The sequence below is a fragment of the Camelus bactrianus genome, chromosome 7 (genome assembly GCF_048773025.1).
Source record: "Camelus bactrianus isolate YW-2024 breed Bactrian camel chromosome 7, ASM4877302v1, whole genome shotgun sequence".
Classification (NCBI taxonomy): Eukaryota; Metazoa; Chordata; class Mammalia; order Artiodactyla; family Camelidae; genus Camelus; species Camelus bactrianus.
Genome location: NC_133545.1, coordinates 40,468,791 through 40,492,928, shown reverse-complemented (window position 1 = coordinate 40,492,928; position 24,138 = coordinate 40,468,791). Strand labels below are relative to the sequence as shown.

General features: G+C 45.7%; 1 protein-coding gene across 3 annotated transcripts in view; it reads left to right on the top strand.

Moving 5' to 3' along the window:
* Positions 1-24,138, top strand: part of MINDY4 (MINDY lysine 48 deubiquitinase 4) — a 98,428-nt gene that overhangs the window by 10,412 nt on the left and 63,878 nt on the right. For 2 of the 3 annotated variants that reach the window (XM_010971276.3, XM_045508013.2), the window contains exons 4-5: positions 445-691; positions 4,296-4,723. In XM_010971276.3, coding sequence (XP_010969578.2) covers positions 445-691; positions 4,296-4,723 — 675 coding nt within the window. The remainder of the gene's footprint in view (positions 1-444; positions 692-4,295; positions 4,724-24,138) is intronic. The other variant, XM_045508030.2, reaches the window with a different exon arrangement.

Sequence of the window (24,138 nt, the reverse complement as noted above, 5' to 3'; positions counted from 1 at the left end):
GTGGGCATGTTTGGGAAGCCATTACTCAGCCTCCCACACTCTGCACTTTAAGAATCCCTGTCATGATGGAGCACGTTATTTTTCTCTAGAGGTCAGGGGAATGGACCGCTTTGTGACAGAGGATACTTAATGATTTCAAAATGTTTAATTTAAAGTCCATGATTTATAAGGTTCAGGGGCTTGCTTTGTTTGCATTTTCTTAAAAAAAATAGAACTCTAAAAGGCCATGAAACACTGATTTTGTGTCTTGTTTCCTGGTCTCATTTTATAGGCCAGACTTGCCCTAATACAAAGGTATTTTTATATTCTTTACCTTTAATGATAAAGCACTGACTGGTTAGACATCACCACAGATTTGTGAATGCCTGTTGAATGTGGATTTTATTATCATTGCTAATGATTCCTTTTGAAGAGTCTGTTTTCATGTCCTGCCCTCTTTTGCAGACAGGACAATCTTCATGGGGATGTACTTGGTAATTTTGCATCGTCCAAAAGGCCCTCACACAGAAGTAAGCCCGTGCAGACTGTCCCAGCTGAAAGCCCCCCTGTGGCTCCTGCTTGGGAGAAGATGGACAAGCTGCAGCTGTCAGAGCCTTCCTTGGACACAAAAAGGATGGGAGAGAAGATCAGGCCAAAGTCTGGCCTGATTGTCCGAGGCATGATGGCCGGTCCCATCGCCAGCTCCTCACAGGTGGGGTTGGTGCTCTTACTGTTATCATGACCATGGAAAGCGAGAACCGGACAAGGCTTAAGGGGCTGTCTGGGTTTATTTGGGGTACCCCACAAGACGGGAGGATCTGTGTGGTGGGATGGGAAGAACACCCGCCTTTTTTATTCCTTCCTGGCTCTACTGTCAACTCCCCGCGGGACCATGGGCAGCCTCATCACCTCCCCTGCGCTCACCTTAACCCATCTTGTCAACCAGGTGGTTGCCATGGTTTTATATTCCTTTGCCAAGTGAGAACACATCTACCCAGCTTTATGTTTGCAGTACAGGAATGGGGGACCCATCCACATCTAGAGAACATCTTTTTTTATTTTTAAAAACATGATAGTCAAAAGGGAAAGAGGAATCCCAATCCTTACACTTTTGTTTTGCTTTTAAAAAATTCTAAAAATTTAACACTGATGTTTTATAGTCTCCCTTAAGGAGGGGCTGTGGCAGGGAGACTAAACCAGATGAGAGAGTGAACGTAAAAGGGGTTTGTAAAATAAAAGAGAAACCGAAAAACAAAGGAAAATCAAACACCAAACTTCAACTCTGTAGTAGCAGTCAAATCAGGCAGCCTAAGCAAACCAAAAATGGGAGCCTAAACAAGCCAAAAATAGTTCATCTGGGTCCAGGACTGGTCACCCCCACTCTTACGTGCTACATGTTTAGATGTGGGTGTGACTGTTGAGGCCAGCACTGTTCTCCCAATTCATTTGGAGTTTTGGCAAGCAGTGGACCCTCTCCCTGCCTCTGCCTATATCTGGTGAGATTTTTGGACAAGGTCTTTATTTCTCTTGGCCGTGGTGTTGTTTGTTAGGTTAGGTACCTAAGGTCCCTTCGAGATCTGGAATTTCATGGCTTGGAGCTGGTCATGCATTTGGAAAAGTATTTTAATCGTCTTTTCAGAAAACTAGGAGTATTCTTTAAATACTGCACCAAAGCTAGACAAGTTGTAGTTTCGTAAAGTGGAATCTGACACCATGCCAATGAACTTTTTGTACTTTATCAGTTTCTATTGATTTGTCTTGCACTTTGGATGAATCTTTTACCACTGCATGATTTTGTAACATAATGCACTGGTCATTTGGAAATTATTGGTTTACTAGGTTATGTAGATCTTCCGAATGTTGACACATTTCATTATACAAAAACAAAACAAAACAAAACAAAACCCCAAAACCCCTAAAGAAAACACATTTCTTGATGTTACTCATCAGAAAGTTTTTAAGTATTGGAAGCTCTCAAGTTCACAGTGGCAAAGACAAGTTTCCCCAAATTCTACTTTTTACCTGACAACATGTATTTGATCACTGACAACAGTAGATCAATTGTTTCCCTTGACATGACAGGTTCAATTTATTTTCAAGACAATGTCTGCCAGAGACTCAAGTCTGAATAACCATAGTTCGTCTATCAGTTGTTCCATGAAAAAAATATCGAGTTCAGCTCACAACTCAGATGGTTGGTTGCATAAGTGCTTTTCCTGGAGACAACAGTCATCCTCTGCATCCCACAGAACGTTCATATCTACCTCCCATTTTGTCACACAGACTATTAAAGAGATGTATAACATAGGGTCAAGATTGAATATATTTAATATTTTTTATGTTCCACCAAGGACATTCTTAAGTGAAATTAACATTTTACTTATTTATTTTTATTGCAAGTTGTGCTGAATACCTTAAGTACTAGTAAATTTTGGTGCTGCTGCCTTGATTCCTGCCAAGGGCCAGCAGGTTTTCCCACCAATGCTTTTATACCATCACTGCAAATGCTGACCCAGTGAAAAAAAGCAAATCATGTTGTATTATTACTATGAAAATAGTTTCGATCTCCCTGAAAGGGTTTGGGGACAGACCCCTAAGGTCTGTGGGTCACACTTTGGAAACTGGTGGACCAGATGAATGCGAGGGTCCTGTCCTGCCATGACTTTCTGATCATCAGGTCCATGCCGTTCAGACCCCTTCCTAACTGGGGTGTGAGGGAGATGACTTGGACCTGCCTCACTGCCAAGAGATTGCCGCAGACTTCTCCCAACAGGGGAAATGATTGTTCTCGGAGGGGTTCTTTTCTCCTGGGGTATCGTAATCCCCTGAGGAACATTGAAGTAGAAGTTTTCTGGTGTTCTGCGGGCCTTTGATTACGTTGGCCATGCTTACCGTTTGCTCAAGAAGAAAGAGCAAGGTTTTCTGGATATTGCATCATTTTTCACTGCCAGACCAGCTCTGCACTTTTGAAGGATGAGTAAGAGCCTGAGTGCCCTGCCCTTGGCCGGAAGTTTGGGTCCCCTTGGGAATGGTGACTAATGTTTCCCTCACTCTGGGGCAAGGGATGCCCTGGGTGGCTTTTGGAGGAGGTTTAGAGTGCCTAGTAATTTCCACTAGGTGGGAACATGACAGAATTAGCTGTTCTTTTTCCGGCACAGGCTTTACCATTTGGCTCAGGATTATTTCTGGAAATGCGGAGAGGTCCAGAATTTTAAACCCAGGAAAAGCCCAGCAGGTGTATTTTGTCCCCTCCCTCTACTCCTCCACTTCAGATTGGTAACAACGTTGAGTTCCCATTTCATCGGTTAATGATGGATAGTGAGAGAGGTTATTTCAGTTGACTCCCCTGGAATTCCTTCATTTCAAAAAGTAAGGAAATCTTGAGTGCTTACTAGGTATAGGTCACTGAACTGGGAGCTCTGTGGACACCAGAGAATGAAGAATAGCCTCCACCATCTGGTCTACCTGGCAGGAGGGGTTTAAGGCCATACGTAAGTGGGAGCAGGGGCAAAGATACATAGCAGTAGCTAATATTTGTTGGCTGCTGTGACGGGTCTGGCTCTGTGTTAGTGCCTTACATGGGTCTCTTCTTTAGTCCTCACCATGGTCTTGCAGAAGATAGACACTGCAGGTCCCCAATCCCTCATCCAAAATCTTTAGGCCAAATGTGTTTTGGAATTTAGATTTAAAAAAAAAATTTGCAGAAAAGAAATATGGTACATAAAGCACAGACCACTGAACGCCTGCAGGAGGGTCTGGAGTTGCACCCTATAGGCAAAACATTTCTGCAGCAAAATATATGAATATTCAGAGTCTTAAAAAAAAGACTGTAAGCAACCTCATAACAATTGAAAAAGAATTTTCCACAGGATTCCGAGAGAAACGTTCACTTTTAGAGATTTTGGGAGTTAGAAATTACACATAGTGGATTGTGAACAGGTTATATTACTGGTGGGGGAAGTGAGGGACAAAGGTCAGTGATTTTACCACAGGGGATGTGATGCAGGAATTAGAACACAGGTCTGACCCCCGGAGCTGTGGCCTTACCTACAGCTGGAACCTGCTCTCTGTAAGTGGTGTGCGCGGAGGGCCGAGGCGGACTGTTGGGGTTCATGCCGTTGGGGTGCCCTGGAAGCATTACAGAAGTGGTAGCCCTTGAGGCTCTCCTCAAAGGGTAGGTAGGATTTTACGAGAAGGAATTGGGGATGGGGAAGGACATTCCTGGCGGAGGGAGCATCATGGGTAAGCGCTTGAAATGGGGTCTTTTCCCACCTCCTGCCGGGGGAGCCTCACTGCTTTGTCCTTGCGCCTTTCAGGATTCCCTCCACAAACGCTCCATGAAGCGGTCCCCGGCCTTTAGCAGCCGGGCCCAGGCGCAGGAGGAAGGGAGCCCACCAGTGCCCGAGCTCTCAGCTCACACCCCACCCTGTCCCGCCCCGCAGGAGGGCCGGGCTGCAGGCACCGGATCCACCCCCAGGAGCCCCCTGGACCCGCTCAGTCAGCTGACCTCGGAAAAGCGGAGAACCTCGCCCAGCAGCCCACCTCACCTGCCAGGCAAAGGGCTGCCCCAGAGGGGGCGTGGCAGGTGGCGAGATCTTTTAGAGGACAGCCCAGCCGTGGACTGCGGCCCAGAAGCAGACAGGACCGCCTTGAAGTTCTCCTTCTTTGGTGGGAGTGCCCGAACGAGCCAGGAGAGCCCGGAAAGAGCGTTCAAACGGCAGGGGAGCCAGCCCCCCGCCCTCAGGTGAGTGTGCTGTGCCCAGGTGATGGTTTTTCCAACTGTCCAGTCCTGAGTGGCTCCTTGGGCTCTCAGAGCAAGACTGTGAATTAGGGAAGGTGGTGATGGTGGTCACTGTAGGTCACCCAGAGCCCACACACCCAGAAGCCTTGGGGAGGTTTCTTTGACCTTCCTTGTTTCTCGGTGGTCAGGCTGATGTGGTACAAGAAGTGTATGGAGGCTGGATGTATGGTGGTGAGTCAGCTCCCACAAGCCTCCTTTGGAAATTGTTTTTAACCCTATTCTAACTTCGCTTTTATTCTTTCACAATAGACCTTGATGATTCCTACACTGATTGATTTTTGAATATTAAACCAACCTTCCATTCCTGGAATATATTACACTTGGCTATGATAGATTATCTTTTTGTCTATGGTTTGATTTGATTTATTAATATTTTGCATGGGTTTTGTGTATAAATTCATGAGGGAGGATGGCAAATTTCCTTTCTTGCAACAACAGCCTTGTCAGATGTTGGTATCTAGGATGTGCTAGAAGTGATCCCTCTTTTTTTTTTTTTTTAAATTGTCTTGAAGAGTTAGTGTAAGATTGGTGTTATTTCTTCCTTAAATATTTGAGAGAATTTACTGGAGAAGCCTTCTGAACATTGAGTTAAAAGGTTTTAAATTATGGATTTGAAAGTTTTTGTAATTCAAATTTTGTATTTCTTTTTGTGTCAATTTTGGCAGGTTCTATTTTTACAAAGAATTTAACCATTTAATCTATATTTCAACTTTTCTAGTATAAAGTTGTGTAATTATAATATTCTCTTATTGCCATTCTAAAGTCTGTAAGATCTATAGGGATGTATGTTTCCGTTCCCAATACCGGTAATTTGTGTTCTGTGTCTTAACTAGTTTCTCTAGGGGGTTATGAATTATACACTATTTTCAAAGAGCTAACTTTTGGCTTTGTAGGTTTGTTTTCTAACTCATTGATTCCCACTCTTATTCTTTCTTTCATTCTGCTTTTTTTAAGGTTAATTTGCTATTATTTTCTACTTTATTGATGTGTATCTTAATTGATTCTCAGCTGCCTTCTTCTCTTCCTCCTTCTTGTTCTTGTTCTCCTTCCTCTTCCTCTTCTTCCTTTTCTTCTTCTTCTTTTGGCATTTCTGATTCTAATTTTTAGGTGGTTTCTGCTATTCCAGGATTATTTTCAATATTTCATACATGTAATTATTAATTGCTACCATTAATTGAGTGTTTACTTAGTGCTTGATACTATATTAGGCACTTTTCATATATTTTTCCATTTCATACGTGAAAAAAACCTGCAAGGAGGTATTATTATTCCTCAATTTACAGATGAGGAATGACAGACTTATAGAGGTTATCCAAGGTTACATAGCCAATAAGTGAAGGAGCTGGGATACGAGCCCAGGCCTTTCTGAATCCATAGCCCATCGTGCCTGTAAGCACCATCCTATCCCAGGTAGGTTATTGTGGGTTTTTTGGTGTATGTGTGTGTGTGTGTTGTGTATGTTTTAAGCACTAGTAATATGCTTGTTAGGATTTCTGTAGGGGTGGGTAAAAGAAATATTAGGCATCCTGATTTGTAATACTGGCTTTTTTAGTTATTTGCTGTGCACCTAATACGTGCCATGCACTTAGGCACTGATAGTACAAGGCAAGCTAAACAGATACAGTCCATGAACTCCCTTTGTGACCATAGGTAAACTGGGCCTACTTTGCTTATACATTTTGTAGCTATGTTATTTGATATATATATAGAGAGAGAATAAATAAATAAATAAATAAATAAATAAATAAATAAATAATTCTTATAGTTTCCTGTTGGTTAGACTTTTCTATCATTATGAACTCTCTCTTTGTCTCTAGTAATGCTTATTGCCCTAATGTCTATTTAGGGATAGCGACTACTACTTTCTTTTAGTGTTTTCATGATATATTTTTTTCCATATTTTCATGTTCATCCATTCAGTAGCCATATATTTAAGGGTGCCAACCAAAAGCCTGTGGGGTTTGCCAGGATCCTTCCCCCCTTTTTAAAAATAATTGTTATAATTTATTGATACTAAACTAAAACAAAGCAAAAGAAAAACATTCACCCCTTTCTCCCACCTTCTACTCACCTCAATCTTCTTCTTTTATAATATCTTTTAAGGCTACAAATTTCTTTCTAGGTAATTATTTGTCTGTAACCCACAAATTAATATATTATATAATCATATAATTTAGTTTAAATATTTTCTAACTATTATTGTTATTCTTTTGGCACATGGGTTGTTTAGACATATGTTGACTAATTCAAAGTATTTGGGCTGTTTTTCTGGTTATCTTTTTGTTTTTGCTTTCTAGCTTATTTCTACTTTGGTCATGATATAATGTGTATGATTTCAATCTTTTGGTATTTGTTGAGATTTCTTTATGGACTCGTGTATATTTAGAGCTTATCTCTTAGAAGCAGCATATATTTGGATTTTTAAAATCCAGCCTGATAATTTTTTGTTTTAGTCCGAATAATTATTGCATTTATGTTTTCTTTAGTATTTCTTTAGCAGGTACGTTACAATAACTTTTTTTTCAGTTTTTGCTTGGTAATGTCTTTATTTTGCCTTATTTTTAAAGGATGTTTTCAATGGGTATAGAATTCTAGATTGGTGTTTTATTTTTTTTCAGCACTTTAAGTATTTCATTTCATTGTCTTATCTTAGTATTTCATTATCTCTGTTGATAAACAAGGTGGCATTTTTATTATTACTGTGTGGAAGAATAATTTGGAAGGTAATAATGACTTTTTTTAACCTCTGGCTGATTTTTTTTTTTTTTTTGGCTTCTTTTGAGATTTTCTCTTTCTCTGTTTTTCAGCAGTGTTACTATGACATACACAGACATATTTTTCTTTGATGAATCTGCTTGGGATAAGTAGAGTTTCCTGCAGTTTGGGGTTGATACTTTTCATCAGTTTTGAAAATTACTGTCTATTATCTTTTCAAATATTGCTTTTGTCTCATCCGCTCTTTTCTCTCCTAGCACTCCAGTTACACGTGTACTAGATATTCTCATTGTGTTCTACAGGGTTAAAAAAAAAATTCTTCCCTATATTTCCCATCTTTTTTCTCTATCTGTACTTTAATCTAGATATTTTCTCTTAATCGATCTTCTAGTTTGTGTTTCTTCTCTTCTGGTATACTATTAAATATGTATAATGAATTCTTAATTTCAATTATTTTTCAGTTTTATAATATCTATTTCTTTTAAAAAAGTAGATATCAGTCTTTTATGAGTTTCTCCATCTTTTATTTTCTTGAGCATATTATTCATAGTTACTTTAAAGTCCCTGTCTGATAACTTCCATATCTGGATCACCTGTAGGTCTGTTACTATTGTCTATTTTTCTCTGGGGTTTTAATCATTTTGCCCAATTTCTTTGCATTTTTGATAATTTTGATTGAATTCCAGACATTGTATATGAATAATTGTATAGGCCCTGGTTAAAGTTACCTTCCTCCAAGGAGGATTTAATTTCCTTTTGTTAGATATTAATCTCTTGTTAGTTTTAGACTTTGTAAAATATCTTCTGTATTTCTGTTATTTGCCCCATGATTTTGTCCATTATCTCCTCTGTTGAACAGAAGTTCTTAATTTGATATAATTAATCAGTCTCTTTTTGGCATATGATATGCATTTTTGAATTTTTAAAAATCTTTGCTAAGTTTTTTTTTTCCTTTAGGTTTCAGTGATATCCCCTCATATTTTTTCTATTAACTATGTAATTTTAGCTTTCATGTTCAGGTATTTAATCTTTTATATTTATTAGGATGAAAGACTCTTGTTTATTTTCCTCCATATAGTGAGACAGTTATCCCAGTGTCTACTCTACGCTCTGTTCTTTACCCCATTGACTTATGGAGCTGCCTTGATTCTCTTCTAAGTTCCCATATAGACATGAGTCTGTCTTTGAACTCTCTGTTGTGTTTGACTGGTGTTCTGTCTTTTTTTAAAAACTAAAACCACGTGAACATAGCTTTTATTACATGGCTTTGTAGTCATAACTTAGTATCTTGGTAGGGTCAGTTCCCTACTTCTCCTTTCTTTTAGGAATGACATAGCTATATACAGATCCTTTTTTTTTCCTACAGGCTTTTTTTCCTGTTCACCTAACATGTTTAGCTTATTTCTACATGAGAGAGAACTAGCGTGTCCCCTAGCTATAAAGGCCCTGCTCCCATGTCATCCTATGACTGTCTCTTTCTAGTCAATCAGATGTTCTATACTCACAGTGGTTTTCTTTGGCTACCTTCACCTCTGGTCCCTCGCCTCCAGCCAGTTTTATTGTCATCACAGCACCTATCATTACCTGAAATTATTTTACTTATTTGCTTATCCATTATTTGTCTTCTTCACAATAGAATATAAGTTTCATGAGAGCAGAGACCTTTGCACCTGGAATAGTAGCTGGTACACAAAAGGCACTCAATGAATATTTGTTTAGTACTATTAGTACTGCCACTACTACCAACAAAAATAACGAGATCAATAAACTTTTGATATTGGCCTATTTTGTGCAAAACATGGTTCTGTTTTAAGTAAATTTACTTTTTAAACTCTCATAAAGGGTTTCTGAGGGAAATACTATTATAATTGCTGTTTTGCAGATAAAGGAAGTCATGCAGAGAAGTTGCTTTACTTGCCCCAGTTTCCACACCTAGGAAGAGGCAGAGCAGGGATTTGAACCCAGGCAGCTAGCTCTGGAGTCTAGTGAATACATGAATGAGTGGTGTCACCTCTCTCCCCGAATAGAAGTCTCTTCCACAGCCTTAAGATGGTAACTGCCTTCAGCTTAGGTGCTCGTAGGCTGCGGTTGAGAACGGACTCACGGGGGCAAGGTTGGAAGCAGGGAGACAGGCAGGGGAGAATGCAGTTGTCTGGAGGAGAGCTGAGGGTGGCCTGAGTCGGGCAGTGGCAGTGAAGGTGGTGAGACGTGGGCTGGACTCTAACACAGACACACAGACACACATGGATCCTCTGCTTTTTAAGTTAGCTTTATGCAACTTTGCTTTTATAAAAGACCTGTGTTAGCTAACCAAAAGAAATCCTAACAGGATTTTTGCTTGGAAGGAAAAAGGCCAAAAGGGAAAATAGTGATCAGTGTTTTGTAATGAGTTCTTCCGAAGGCAGCTCGCACCCTGAACAGCAGTGAGAGCGGCATGGCCGAGCTCCTGCCCCGGAGTCACACTCCGTATTGGGCTGCCATAGCTCGGAACCATGTCTGCAAGCCTCTGTGCTTAATCTCGATTTATCTTGTGCCTCTTTTAGCAAGATGTGTCCTAAGGTAATTGCTTCTTTGCTTTATACCATTTTGGCTTAGGAAAGGTTTCGTAGGAACGGTCTACTTCCAGGTCGTAGGGGAAACTTGTATGTGGTCGAGTCAGCAGGATTTGCCCATGGGTTTGATGCGCCATATTAGAGAAAGAGAAGAGGCAAGGGTGACTCCCAAGTATCTGGCTGAACAACCACCAGATGGGGCGGCCATTCCCTGAGACGAAGACGACATGGGGAGAAGCAGGTTTAGGTCACGGGCACTGGGCCATGGTCCACAGCCCTGGCCACTGTGATGCTTTCTATCAGACCAGTGGTGTTTCTTTACTAACTGGTCTCCTTGTGGCCTGTGAGTCTGAGACCACGTTTCTGGAATCCACAAATGTGAGCAGTCAGTTGTCCTGTGGTTCTCATTTCAGACCCTGTCGATGCTGTGGTGACAGGACAATTTTATTCTGGCCTCGGGGCCTCATTGAAGTGGTAAAGAGATTGTCTCCCACACCAGGACTATTGCTAGAGCCCATGTAATAGGATTGTTCACGGATATTCTCTGAGGACAGTGAAAAATCATTGTCTTGCCTTTAAATCGAACACCTATTTTTCCTGTGTTGCAGGTTGAATTTCTACCTTGGTCAGATCTCCAGCCCTCTCTGGGGCTTTGTGTTCCTGTCTGTAAGGGGAGGGGTTGGATGGACTGCTCTTTAGTGGCTCCTTCATCTCTGACACCGCTCCTCCCCCATCCTACCTTGTACATATGGCCTTGGGTGTGCTTAGACCAAACTTCCGCCTTCTCTGTGAACTAAGACTCACAGTCTGTTCGGTTGACCTCTGAGGTCCATCCTGGGTAAAGACTGAGCCTGTAAACCGGGGGCCTTTTCCTTTGGAGTCCCTCCCGGAATGTGGGCTCCTCTGAGCTCCTATAGTAAAATGTTCTAGGGCTTGGCAGCCTGGAGTCACCCCCAGCCCTGAGCACGAGGCTCTGTTGCTGGGTCATGATCTCCTGTTCCGGCTGCAGGTTTCGGAGCTGGGAGGCGGGCTGACCGCTGCATGGTTAAGTCCTGCCATCTCTAACCCCTTTATCTATTACTTGCTGAATGATTTCTGTCTGAGGTCAGGGTCCCAAGAACAGCTATTCTCAAACTGTGACCCCTGGACCAGCAGCATCTGTATCCCTTGGGAACTTGTCAGAAACACAGCTTGTCTGACCTGCTAAATTGGAACTCTGGGGGCAAAGCACAACAGTGTGTTAATAAGCCCTCCAGGTGATGGGCTGCAGGCCAAGTTTTGGGAACCAGTGTCCTGGAAGCTAAGCCTGAGATGGAGGGTCAGGGGCATGCAATCTGTTGGGGGTGTGCTCTCAGGAGGAAGACAGTGAGGGAAGCAGGACAGGGCAGCGGAAGGTCTCAGCAAGGATGTTGGGTCTTAGGCTGCTCCCATAGGGAGCTGAGAGTGAGTTGACCCAGAGCTGATCCCACTTTTAATCCAGGAGTAGGCTTTTTTTTTTTTTTTTAAGCTGTGTCAGTCACTGGCCATGGGTTGCCCATCCTGGGGTGGGGTGGGCAGTGTGCCACCTCCTTGGTGAGTTTGGTGAAGGGTGATTCTCTGAAGAAGGGTGCAGCTGCGAGCTTTTAGCAGCCACCACAGTCAGCAGCTGGGACGGGTGTGCCCCGTCAAGGGCATCTAGGGGGGACATCTGCATCTTCCATGTCAGTTCTCACGGTTTCTTCTACATTCACCCAGCTCCCAGTGGTGTAGCAAAAATAGACAAGCTTGAAGCCTGCTTGTGGCCATCACCTCTGGTGCATAGGATGCCCTGGTGAGGCAGGCCAAGCAGGGATCATTTACAGGTGAGGAGATGGACCCCAGAGTGGGAGACTAGAAAGAAGCCTGATACAGACCCACAGACAGCCCCTCCCGTCAAGACACCCGCAGCCCTCCTTGCAAGAGTACCGTGTTACCCCGTTACTGGCTTCACGGTTGGGTGATGCCCTGCTGTCTCAATCAGACAGGAAGTGTGTCTTGAGCTTTCTTGGCGCCGAGATCCGGCACTAGGGATGTGGAAGAAGGGGCTGGCTCTGGGCTCCGAAGCCCAGGGCCTGCCTGACGCTCTGTGTAATTGGGTGCTAAACTGTGGCCCTCACAGGGGAGTGGAAGATCTGGGAGCAGATGGGGGCGCTGCTGATGGACAGGAGGGCCTTGGACTTGGAGGGGCTGTGTTTAACACAGAGACTTCATGGTGAACTAGTAACAGCTGGAGAGGAATAGCTGATTAGCCTGCCTTGTTCTGTGCAGGTCTCTGCAGCCCGGACACAGCCATAGCCCCACCAAAGCGTCAGTGTCCTTGCCTCTGTGTTGAAACCAGTAGTCAATTCCAGGGATTCAGCCACTCTAACACTGGGGGTGCCCAGGTCAGATTTTGGGGTTTTGCAGGAGAATGGACAGTAGGTGGCAGCAGATCTTCATCAATCTTCAGGACCCCAGTGACTAGGGTTGGCCCTGCTGCATGATTTCACCCAGGCCCCTACCAGCGATGAAGAAAACACGCTCTGGTGGGAGAAAGATGAAAGAAATCCAGCCCCTCCTGGGTACTTACCCATCCTGGGCTCCTGGTCATAAGCTGAGACCTGCCTGCATCCTGAGAGGGAGGGAGTGATGCCATCTGGGGGCTGGCAGAGGCTGGGCAGAGGATGTGGCATTTGTGGTTTATTGACTATTCCCCATATCTGAGCATCCTGACTCTAAAACATCTGCCTCGCATGGGACAATAATGAGTGGAATTTCCATTTTAATTTGTCTCTGTACATTATTTGGAGGCTTGAAATTAGCTGACTCAAAACATACAGAACACACAGTTGCATTCCTGTGTGCCAGCAGCCCCGTGCAAGCAGGTGGCCTGCCTGGGGCTCCTGTGCTGGTCCAGCTCCCTCTTTATAACTGACTCCAGGGACCTGTCTCCTGGGGGGGGGGGGGAATGGCTGCACCCACACCTGCCCTCGGTGCCCTGTGCCCAGCTAGCTCTCCTTCCCACCTCTTACCCACATTTACCTTACATGTGTGCCCTGGGCCACAGTGGAACGTCACTTCTCTCTCCTCTGAGTGCTCATGTCTCCCTAGCATGCCCAGGAGATTAAAGATGAGAAATAGCTCCAGTGCACATTGCAGGCCACTTGGAGCCCTCCAGGAGTAGGGTTGACGCCCTTACCCCTGTGCCGTAATTATAGCTGCTGAGTACCTTCAGGTCCAGGATTTCTGAGTCTTTGATTCAATGTACCCTCCAGGGGAAAGAGACTTCTTATGACTCACATTTCCTTGGAGATCAAGAAAGTGTGGCTAAAGTGGTAAGAGAGAGTCCACACCTCTCCTTGGAAGGGTGAATGATCTCATCTTGCCCATCTCTGGACATCAGAATAGCAGCTCTGAGATCCTCCTCTGATCAGGTCTTGCCAGCTCTGCCCTAGGCCCAAGTCCATGGCACGCAGGCTGGGAGGATGTTCCATGCAGAGGATGCTACTGCTGCTGCTGCTAGATGGAAAGAGGCCGTTAAAGCTCAGGGATAATTTTGGGGAGGTGAGTGTCAGAGAGCAGGGGAGGTGTATAAAGATTTTCTTTCCTGAGTGCTTTTTTCCCCTCACTCTAAGATGCTTATCAACTGGTCTGCAAGCCAGCTTCCAGCAGAATCTGACTTCCAAAACCCCAAAGAGAGGCCCATATAGAGACCAGCAATGGGGTCAGGATGAGAGTGAAGCATGTGAGGTATCTGGGATGCAAAATTTAAGGAGGCACTCACTGTTAAGGTGGTTCAACTGCAGTGTAGTGCCTCCATGAACCCAAGAGTGAGTGCCTCCTTAAATTTTGCATCCTAGTTACCTTATATATTTCACCCTAATCCCAGCCTGGTCTACAGAGTCGGCTGCTTCTCTTTTGCTCCTCTGTATCATGGGTAACACTCAACAGAGCCTAATGATTTGATAATTCATCTTTACTTCCATGATACTCTTTGAGGACTGGAGTGGGCCTTATTCCTCTGTTGTTGTTTCTAGCTATGTCCTTTGACCTGACAATTAATATTGAACAAATGAGAGAATGTACATAGTAAGGAGAATGAAAGGAAATACTATGCTGATCTCTTTGGGACAGTGTCACAGTGTCATGAAACTTAAACTGATCATCTTTAATAGAATTGGACCAGTCCAAACTTGATCTTCAACTTCACCTGTTGGCATTCATTCATTCACTCATTTATTTTTTATTCATACATTCATTTAACCAACTAGTCATCCAGCTAATCAACCATCCACCCAGCCAACCAACCTACCAGCCCACCAACCCTGTAACCAGGCAACACGACCCATCACAACTGGGATGTTCCATGTTTAAATCATCTTGAATATTGCCTTCTCTCAGAATCCTTTCTGATCTCTTCCCTGCTCCTGGCCCTGGATGTGATTCCTTTCTCATACCTCTCACAGCACACGTCACACTGGAGGGAGCCGGATTGTCAGCCACCTGAGTATGGGCATGAGTTGTCTGTGACTCTGCCTCCCTCAGTTTTGCTCAGAATTGTTCCAAACCTATTGGGTGGAGCCGAATCATTGGCTTTGCCTTGGGGTAGAAGGAAGTGAAATGTGAGGTCTTCCCTTCACTCAGGGAACACACAGGAGAGTAAGGTTAGTGATTGAGCAAACAGGAGAAGTCACCCAAAAATAACAGGCAGTGTTCGTCTCAGAGCCAGATGGATGGTGCCCAGTGAGGTACCATAGGACCTTAGAGGAGGGACTGTTCCTGGGCTGGGCTTTGATGGCTGAGCGGGGTTGGACTGGCCCAGTTGGGGGCCAGCCAAGGGCCTCACTGCTATGCCTGACATACTCCTCACTCTTCTCCACCTTCCTCCAAGCCTGAGGTTTTTGGGGAGGAGTCTACTGGTGTTCTTGGAGGTCTCATTCCTGAGGACTAAAGTGGCTCTCTTGCTCATCCTCAGTTCCTTTTTTCCCTTGCAGCTTGCCCTGGGTTCTGCTGCCTTTGCAGACGTTTCTGGATGGTATGCACTTATGGAGACAGAGCCTAAGCTTTTAGCTTTCCTAAGGACTGGGAGAGGGCATTGATTTAGGGGAAAGATGGGCATCCTTGTTCCCACCCCGAGTGTAACTCTGATAGGCTGGCTACCTTGGGGGCCTGGGTAGAGAGAGTTGGAGTCTTTCCGCTGCCAAGTCCTGTTCCATCCTGCTGGAGTGGACCCTCCCTCGTGATTCCTTGGCTGGTTTTCACAAACGGTGGCCGTGGGGTGGAATGGCTGCTGTGACTCATCGGGCTGGTGCCTCCACCTTGGAAAGATGGCCTTTGATGCTGAGTTCTGTCAGGGCCACTTGGGGCAGAGCTCTTCAGATCACAAAGATGACGTGCTGGGGTGGTTTCCTGTATAGCTGGATTCCGTGTGTGCCTCATTCCAGAAAATTCTATTTTGTTTTCTCTGCTCATTCCACACGAAGTTACTAAAGCCATGGGATTCCTTCCATTTCCTGTTGAGGCCAGTTTCGTGGCCATGGGTCCCTCAGAAGTAGAGCCTCTTCCCAATAGAGTAAACAGTTTTTGATCTCAATCTAAATACCTGTTGTTTAATTTTATTCAATTCAACAAAGCATTTGTGGAGTGCCTTTTGAGTGTTCGAATAGTGCTAGGGAGAGAGATGCTGAAGATGTGATTCTTGGCCCCAAAAGGCTGAGACATCCATGCAAGTAACTGTTCTATAGGAGTAAAGAAAAAAAAAAAGACAAGAGTGAGACGGGGACAGGCAGTGCCATGAGGCCCAAGTCTGGACTAGTTCAGGGATAATTGAGCTATTGATATTTATTGAATACTCACTATTTGAGAGTTCCTGCTGCAAAAACCTTAGATGCATTACCTCATTTAATCCTGACAGTGACTCTAGGAGGGTTGCAGCTCCATTTTACAGGTGGGGTAGCTGAGGCACAGAATGACCAAGCAGGCTGAGTTCATGCAGGCAGTCTGGCTCTAGGGGCCTCAGTCTTAACCACTTTCCCCTGTCTGAGGAAGAAGGACAGTTGGGGAGCTGACATGGGCAGGGACTTAGAGGGTTGGCCTGGTGATTCAAGGAGTGGATGTGTCCCATGTTGAGGGGATGGTGTAAGCTAGTGTGAAGAGGCAGATGAGTTGGTGCAGCTGGAATACAAGGCACGTGTGGGGACCAGGAGGAGAAGAGACTGGAGGACAGTGCAGAGCAATAGAGAGTAGAAGATCTCTTGAGTTTTTGGTTAGGTGGTGGCTGTTTTTTTAACCAATCAGAGCCGTGCTTTAGGAAGATAAGTCCATAGGCTCTGCAGGACTGAGCAGGGGGACCAGCAGAGGCAGAGTGGGCCCTAACCTGACTGGACCAGAGGGGCGAGGAGCAGGGGATCTGAGAGGAGAATCTGCAGGACGTGACACGCGGGGAGGTTGTGGGCCTGATGGGCCGGGAGGCTGGGCATGCAGATGGCAGAGAGAGGGGACCCGAAGTGGGAGGCACTGGCTGGGTCAGGAAGCGGGTGAGGAGGCTGTTCCAGGACACGTCCAGTGGAGCAGTTGTTTTCAAGGTCAGGAGTCGGGCAGGAACGCAGATCCTGGGAAATGTTGGATGAGAGGTTGTGAGAGGGGCGTCTTGAGGTGCTGGCGCAGGGATGAGAGCTCAAGTCCTTGGAGGGGCGGGCACAGCCAAGGGTACATGATAAAGGTGCCAAGGTCAGAACTCCACAGCTGGAGAGCCACACGTTTGGTGTGGTAAGAAGAGCGATCGGAGCAGGAGGAGGACCTGGGAGATGAGGGAGGGGAAGTTCTCCAGGAAGCAGGAGGTGGGCAGATTCACACCCTTAGGCAGGTTAGGAAGGTCGCCAGGTCTGGTGATGGAGTGGCTTTGGAGAGAGCACTTTCAGTAGGGTCTGGGGCCAGAAGGTCACCTGTGTGAGGACATGCAGCTTTGTAAAAGAAGTTAGAGGGGACGGGAAGCAGAGGGATAGGATGGCGGCTCAAGAGGGTAGAGGGTAAGGGAACAGGGTCTTTCCAGGGCGGAGGAGATGTGAGCACGTTTGTAAGTCAGGGGCTGGGTGCCAGCAACAGAGAGGAGTCACAGAGACTCTGAGGAGGCAGGAAGTGTGAGCCTGGGCAGGCCTGGGAGGGGGCAGTGGCGACAGTAGCCAGATTCATTTTCTGCCACGCTCCACGATGATAATTGATGTCCATAATGACGGGCCCAAGGCATTACAAGTTCCCAAAGTGCCTTTTAAATCCTCAGTGAAAGAGCTGGTTCTGCTCAGCTGAGTTTTTGAGTTATTTGAAATTTATTCCAATTAAGCGAAGCTTTGTTAAGTTCTTGAGGACTGCTGTTTGGAAACACTGCTTTTTATTGTATTCTGAGACTTTCAAACGTGGCTCTCCATCTTTAATATATTTAGTAACTCAGCATGGTGAGGTTGAAAAGGCTCAAGATTTAAAATTGGACAGATCTGTCCCTTGCTAACAGGGTGACCTTGGGCACAATGTCATTTTTTTTTTTAATTTTTAAAAATTAAAAACAAATCTCTTTACGGCTTAGTTTCTTCATGTGAAAAGTGGGATGGTCTACCCTCCTTTATGTTTATGTTATCTTTATGTTATGAAGAATAAGTGAAATAATATATATAAAATATTTGGCCAACAATAGTTACTTTAATAAATACCTGCTTTCTTTCCTACTATTCAGTTAGCCAAAAACATCCTATTTCTGAAATGGACAGATGTATTCCTACATAAACGGAAATTTTGTAAGAAAGGTCTGGGAAGTGATGCTAGAGCCTGATTATGGAAGATCATGATGGTTAGAGAGAAATGTTCAGCTCCACTGGGTGGGCCATGGCTGGGGGCAGTGAAGACGAGAACGGGCTGGGTGCCCTGACTTGGGCTTGGAGCGGGCGCTCTGTGAGGTATGCCTCTCCTTGTGCCCTGAAGGCCCAGCTGAGGCGGGGTCCATGTAAAAGCTCTGGAGGTCCATGTGGATGTTCCTCCCACCTTTCTCTTTTCCAGAGGCTCTCCCGAGGCCAGGCCTGGACAGTGGGCTGGCGCAGGGAGCTGCCTGGGCCCGGGCCCGGGCCCAGGTGGCTGTGGATCCCTCTGACGCCTCCTGCTCCAGGCCCAGGGCATCACTAGATTCTGTGAGGGAGTACAGAGAAAGAGATGTCTGTGAGAGGAGGATGGCGTTCCTATGACTGACAATGATGCTTCCTTTGGTCCTAGTGTCACTTTGTTCAGTCTTATCCTTTCTTCTTTTGAATGAGAAAAAAAAAAATTGAGCAAACTAAAAAAGTCAGTGATCCAAACTAAACCGAGTTCTCACCTGGGGGTGGAGGCTCTTCTGTAAGGCTTAGAGCTGCCTTATTTTCCTTGTTGGCCTCCTCATGGAGCAGTGACACATTGAGTGTTCCCTTTGCAGAAACTACTTTCTGGAGGGCAGATGAACTTATAAGGGCATTTCAACAAGTGTCTAAGGAGCCAGTGCCAGAAGCTGCCAAGGAAATACATCCACACGACTCTACAACTCAGAGTCTCCACCCCACCCGGCCAGGAGTGTATTAACAGAAGAAACGAGAAGTTGAAAGTATCCATGTTACATAAAAACCAAAAACTGATCTGGCCCATTTAATATTTAATGAGGACATTACGACTGATTTATCACTCTTCTTTTTAAAGACAATAATTCCAAGAGGGCACACTTAACCAGATGCAGGAGTCTGGGAGAGCTTAAACAAGGATCCTGGTTTTAAAAAGTGTTGTCATACGAATAAAGTGGATTTTGAGGAGACTATTCTTAGGAGTTACAGGCTGAAGTAGTTGCTTTCAGATGGTCTAGGGAAAAAAAAAGGTGTGTGTGTTTGTATATGTATGTGTGTATGGAGAGAGAGAGGGAGAAATAGAGAGGGGAAGCAAATATTCCAGGATATTGACAATTTGTCACTATAAGTGAAGGGTCTTCCTTGCATTATTCTTAGGTTTAACATTTTTCAAAATGAAAAAGGAAAATTTACATGGGACAGATAGGCAAAATGAATAGTCAGTAGGATCTATCTTTTGTCTCTCAGTGAAGATCGTGCAGTATAACAGGCTTGTAGTGTGTCACTAATGCTGGAATCTGGGTGAGGTGACAGCATAGACCCACGGCTAGCCCAAGAAACATCGAGGGGACACCCCAACACAGCCCCTTCCTTCCTCAAGCCCTTTGACCTCCAAGGAACCAGTGGCTGTGACAGAGGCAAGAGTCACATATGTTTCCCAGATGTGCAGATGCGCAGAAAGCAGCCTCTTTTGGTGTCATCCCGGTGGGCGTGGGAAGCCCTTTCCTCCCCTCCCTCACCAGATCCGTCCTCCCCCACCCACGCTGCTGGGCCTGCAATCTGCACGCCCACAGCCTGGCGGTACGAGCTGGCCGCATCTTCCCTCTCCCGACCTTCTGGATGTTTTCTCAAAACTCGCAATTCTTTGATTACACCCACATCGTGAGGCTCAACGTGACATTTCCAACAGGAGACTGCCCGGCGTGGGTCCAGCTGCTTCACATGGTTTTTCTATTTGTCCTGGAAAAAGCTCCAGATACCTTTGGTCAAAGCTCTTCCTGTTGGCTGCGCTGCTGGGGCCACTGCTCGCCCACGTGGTCCCGCTGGGGCTGCAGTCGGTAGGTCCCTGCACGTCCACTCCTGCCTGCCTGCCTGCCGGGGACAGGTAATCATGGCAGAAAGGTGTGGCCTGGAGAAGCGAGGACTCCAGGGGGTTTGGAGGGTGTGTGCTTTCAGTCTCCTGCCTGTGTTATCTGCATTTAGATCCCTAGAAACCAAGGGAGTCGGAGCCTTGCCGAAGGGCTTCATTCTGCTTCTGCAGAAGTTTCACTATTAAGGAGAAAAGAGAACGTGCTGCTTTGATTTTTTTTTCCTTCATACAAATTCACATGAAATATTGTTACCTCTTAAGGATCTGGAAAGGAATACTGTGGTAAAATTCTAAGTCCCTACTACCTGACTTCTGTGTGAGTTGAGTCCTGCGTTCTCCTGCTTTGGGGCTCTTGGAAGGTTCCAGCACAGATTCCCCACCTTTGAGCAGCTCTTCTCATCCACATCCCAGCTCCCACTGGATACCCCTGCCTGCCAAGCTCTCCACCCATGAGCCACCTGTGCTGAATACCTGGGAACCCTCATTAGAGGCAAGGGTGGTCACCCCAGAGGGGCGGGGAGGAGGGGCTCCCATACTCTGGTTGGTACCCAAAGACCCTTACACCCTATTTCAAGTGTGGACGCTGCCAGGAGAGGCACAGGGAAACTGCCTGGCTGGCTCAGGGACACATCTCATTTTAGCCCAGGGTGTGCTTGTCCTAATGGAAGCTGGCTCACCCATGGAAATTCCACCACTCTCCGTTTTTATGTGTGTGAGTGGTGTAATACTCAAAGTTTGCAAAGCTCACTTGGGTTTAAAGCAACACGTTTCTTTCTCCTTTTTCTAAGAAATGCCCAGAAAACAATCAGTCCTCTGTGTTTTTGGAGTAGGTCAAAATTTCCTGGAGATTTCCTTTTTGTGTGTGTGATGAGGCAGTGTACGGTGGAAGAAAGGGGAGTTCCACGAGCCAGTTTGGCTGGGCCTTTCTCTGTGTGAACTTGGACAAGACAATTACAGGGTGTCTGGGGCGGTGGAGACTTGGAGACATCGTCGGTATAGTGGGTCACTGTGAATTCAAGGGTCAGCAAAATAAAAACAAAAACAAAAAACAAACTCCTTGGGTTCAGGTTCAGATCCAGACATTGTGGGCCTGAAACATACAGTTTGGGTGCCTCTTGAAGACAAAGAATATTAAACTACCTCATTTTTGCAAATTTGACCAAAATAGAAGACTATGCCAACACAAGTGAGGGCCTCTTGGAGGGGACCGTGCAAGTGAGGGTCCTTGAGGCTTAGGCCCTATTAACTTCATGGTAAATCAGACACTATTCAGGTTGTTGTTGTAATAATAATAATAATAATAATAATAATAATAATAATAATTATTATTATTATTATTATTATTATTATTATTATTCCTCCTCACCTTTTCTAGAAGTAAATGCACCCAAATTTCTTTGTTTTCAAATTGATAGGAAGTTAACCTCGGACCCAAACAGTGTTGTTTCAGACTTGCTGCTTATGGCTCTTTTATTAATGCTTATGCAGAGGAAGGTTTTGTGAATTAAAAATGAAAATATTTCACCTCAGAAGTTGTTTGAAGCCACCCTTTGGCATATTTCACCAAACAGAACCTAAGTGGACTTAATGTTTAGTGGGACTCAGAAAGTGTCGGGCTCTCGTTGAGACAGCTCCTTCTCTGGATATGTTGGCTTTTATTAGGACAGTAAAGGACAGTCACAGTGCCAAAACGCAGCTTCTCCTAGCAGCTAAGTAAACATCTCTGCACGGCTTTCCAGCCCATGGTGGAACTGGCGGCAACTCTTACGTAATGTCTTTTGGATGCGTGTTAGAACCTTCACTTTTATAACTCCAAGTGTGACTTTAGACTTCCTGGGACAGGGCCAAGGTTGGAGAGGCAATCTTTTCCATCCTGGGCTCTCACGCTAGCCTCAGGGAGGGCAGGGCCGGGGGAATCTTTGTCTCTGATAGAGTCATCCCATTAGGTCCTCACTCTACTGCCAGGAGCCCTAATCAGAGACAGCTGTAGTGATCCTACTGCTGGGCGTGCAGTCTGGGGCTCACGCTGGGGGGCCCTCATGGCGTGGGCCAGGTACCACATCACCTCTCTGGCTCTGGCTCTGGCTCTGGTCATTGCGCTCATCCAGCGTCTCATGATGGTTGGGCTTGGCCAAGCCATGCAGCCACGTGCTATTGGGCAGAGGGAAGGAAGCAAGACCAAGAGGAAGGAAGATCGTGGGCTGGCAACGTTCTGCTTGGTGAACTGCACAGCTCAGGTGAAGGAATGATTACTCAGTGGATCTGGCCATGTTCCAGAGGTGTGCTCCGTAGAGACCACTTGTTCTTCAAGAGGATGTTTTTCTTTCCCCGGAGCAGCAGCATCTCTCCTCACCTTTTCACTGCCTGTTGAGCAATGCCTGCCTCTCAGCACCAGTCACCATGTGGAGCTGAGCTCAGCCACATCCAGGAAACAGCAACCTGCAAGAAGAGCAGAGAGACAGGAGTTGGGAGAGCTGCAAAGCCCTGCTGGGAAGAGCAACCAACCTGTTTCAATGCATTTTAGGTCTTAAGACAATGCAGTCAGTGCCTCCAATGTCCAGGCATGGGATAGATGGAAATGAATGGAGGTGAGAGTCTGGAGCCTAAAATTCTATTTGTGGCTTTGTCCATTACCCAGGGAACCTTGGCAAAAGCTCGGCTCCCCCATCTCCATCCCCGCCCCCACCCCTGACAGGGTGGCAGGATTAGACAAGATGGTCTTTCAGCCAGGATTAGACTAGATGGTCTAGGTTAGCTTTCCAGCCTTTCCAGATGGGCAAACCATACCCAGGTGAACTCTTGAGTACTCCTCAGCTTCCAGAGGGAGCATCCATTAAGCCTCAGTTGTATGCCAAGGCCTTGTGCCAAATTGGGAGAATAACATGGGGGAAGGTCACAGCTGGTAGAATTTTATTTTCCGAAATGTGTGCCCTTGAAGGAACTCTCCCAGTCTGATACCTTGGTGACCGGGGTAAATTTTTTCTCTGTTCCTGGAATGTGCCAGAATCCAGCCCAACTCAAGGAAGGAGAAATGTTGGACTTGGTTTCGGATCTTGCCTTGGCTCTGCACACGTCTGGCCAAAGGTGTGTGCCAAAGCCTGTGGGCAAGGGCACATATGGAAAGATAGTTAAGCCAAGACATCATCACCCCCAAAGAACAATGGCTCAGGAGGCAGGAACACAGCGTGTGTTCTCACCAGCTAGAAAGGCTGAGCCGATGGCTTTTCCAGGATGCAGGGCCATCAGTGACCCCTCCCCTCCCAGGCTGTCCTCACTGGGCGAGCCCTATCTTTGTCCAGGCTTTGTCCAACCTGGATGAGAGAGAGTTGGGTGTGCAGCTCAGTCCCAATTAAGGTTATTCACTAGTTTCAGAAAGATAATTTATTGGAGTTAAATTGTTACGGCAGATTGCTTTCACAGTATTCCAGGCAGAGTGCTTTCTCACAGGAAATGTCAGACCCAGCAGTTCTAGTCAGGTTTTCCACATCCTTAGGAGAAAAGGGAAAGGAAAAAAAAAAGATTCTTTTTATATGTTGAAGGTCAACAGTTGGAGAACTGGCAACTGTTCCAGTGTTAAAACTGAGATCCATGCCCACGATGACTTCTTGATAACCCAACCCTTGAGACCTCTTGTTCTTTTACAGCTTAATTTTTAAAATGCCTGCGGATGCGGAGACCCACGGAAGGGGAGCGCTTCCCGAGGCTGGGACAAGGATCCCCTCGGGCTGAGCTCCCCCGGGGTCGGGGGAGACCCTGGAGGAGCCCCCTTCCTCTCTCCAGAGTGCAGTTTCCTCATCTGTAAAACCAAAGGTGATGCCATGTAACTCCTAAGCACCCTCCAAATCTAAGTCACCATGATTCTGTACCTCGTCTTCATCTGGGGGAGCTTGGCGGGGACTCTATAGGAAGCCAAAGAGAAATGGAGAGCAGGAAAGACAAAAGAAGAAATCTTTTCTTCTATGGAGACTTTGTTTTAAAGTTCTTATATTAGCTTGCCCTCAGGGATCTGTCTCACTAAGGCTCACCCCTCCTGCATTTCAGTCGTTACTGCGAGCCTTTAAGCACAAGGATTGTGCAGAGTAATTGTTGGGAAGGCAGGTAAGGAACACAACACAACAGAGCTGCTTCTCCGAGGGCACCTCCTAAGTGCCTGCCAGGTGGCCAAGAAGTGCCTGTGGGTGGGGATGAGGTGGGTCCAAAGAGCTGAAGTGCAGAATCTTTAGAGGTTATGGTCCTTACAGCTTCCCAAAGATGATTCTGGTGGAAAGGAAGTTGAGGCTCAAGGCAATCAGTTTATTGCCAGGTGATGCCATCTTCTCTGGCATGAGCTGGTCCTATTCTGTCCAGTTCCTCTAAGTCCATGGATAGCAGAAC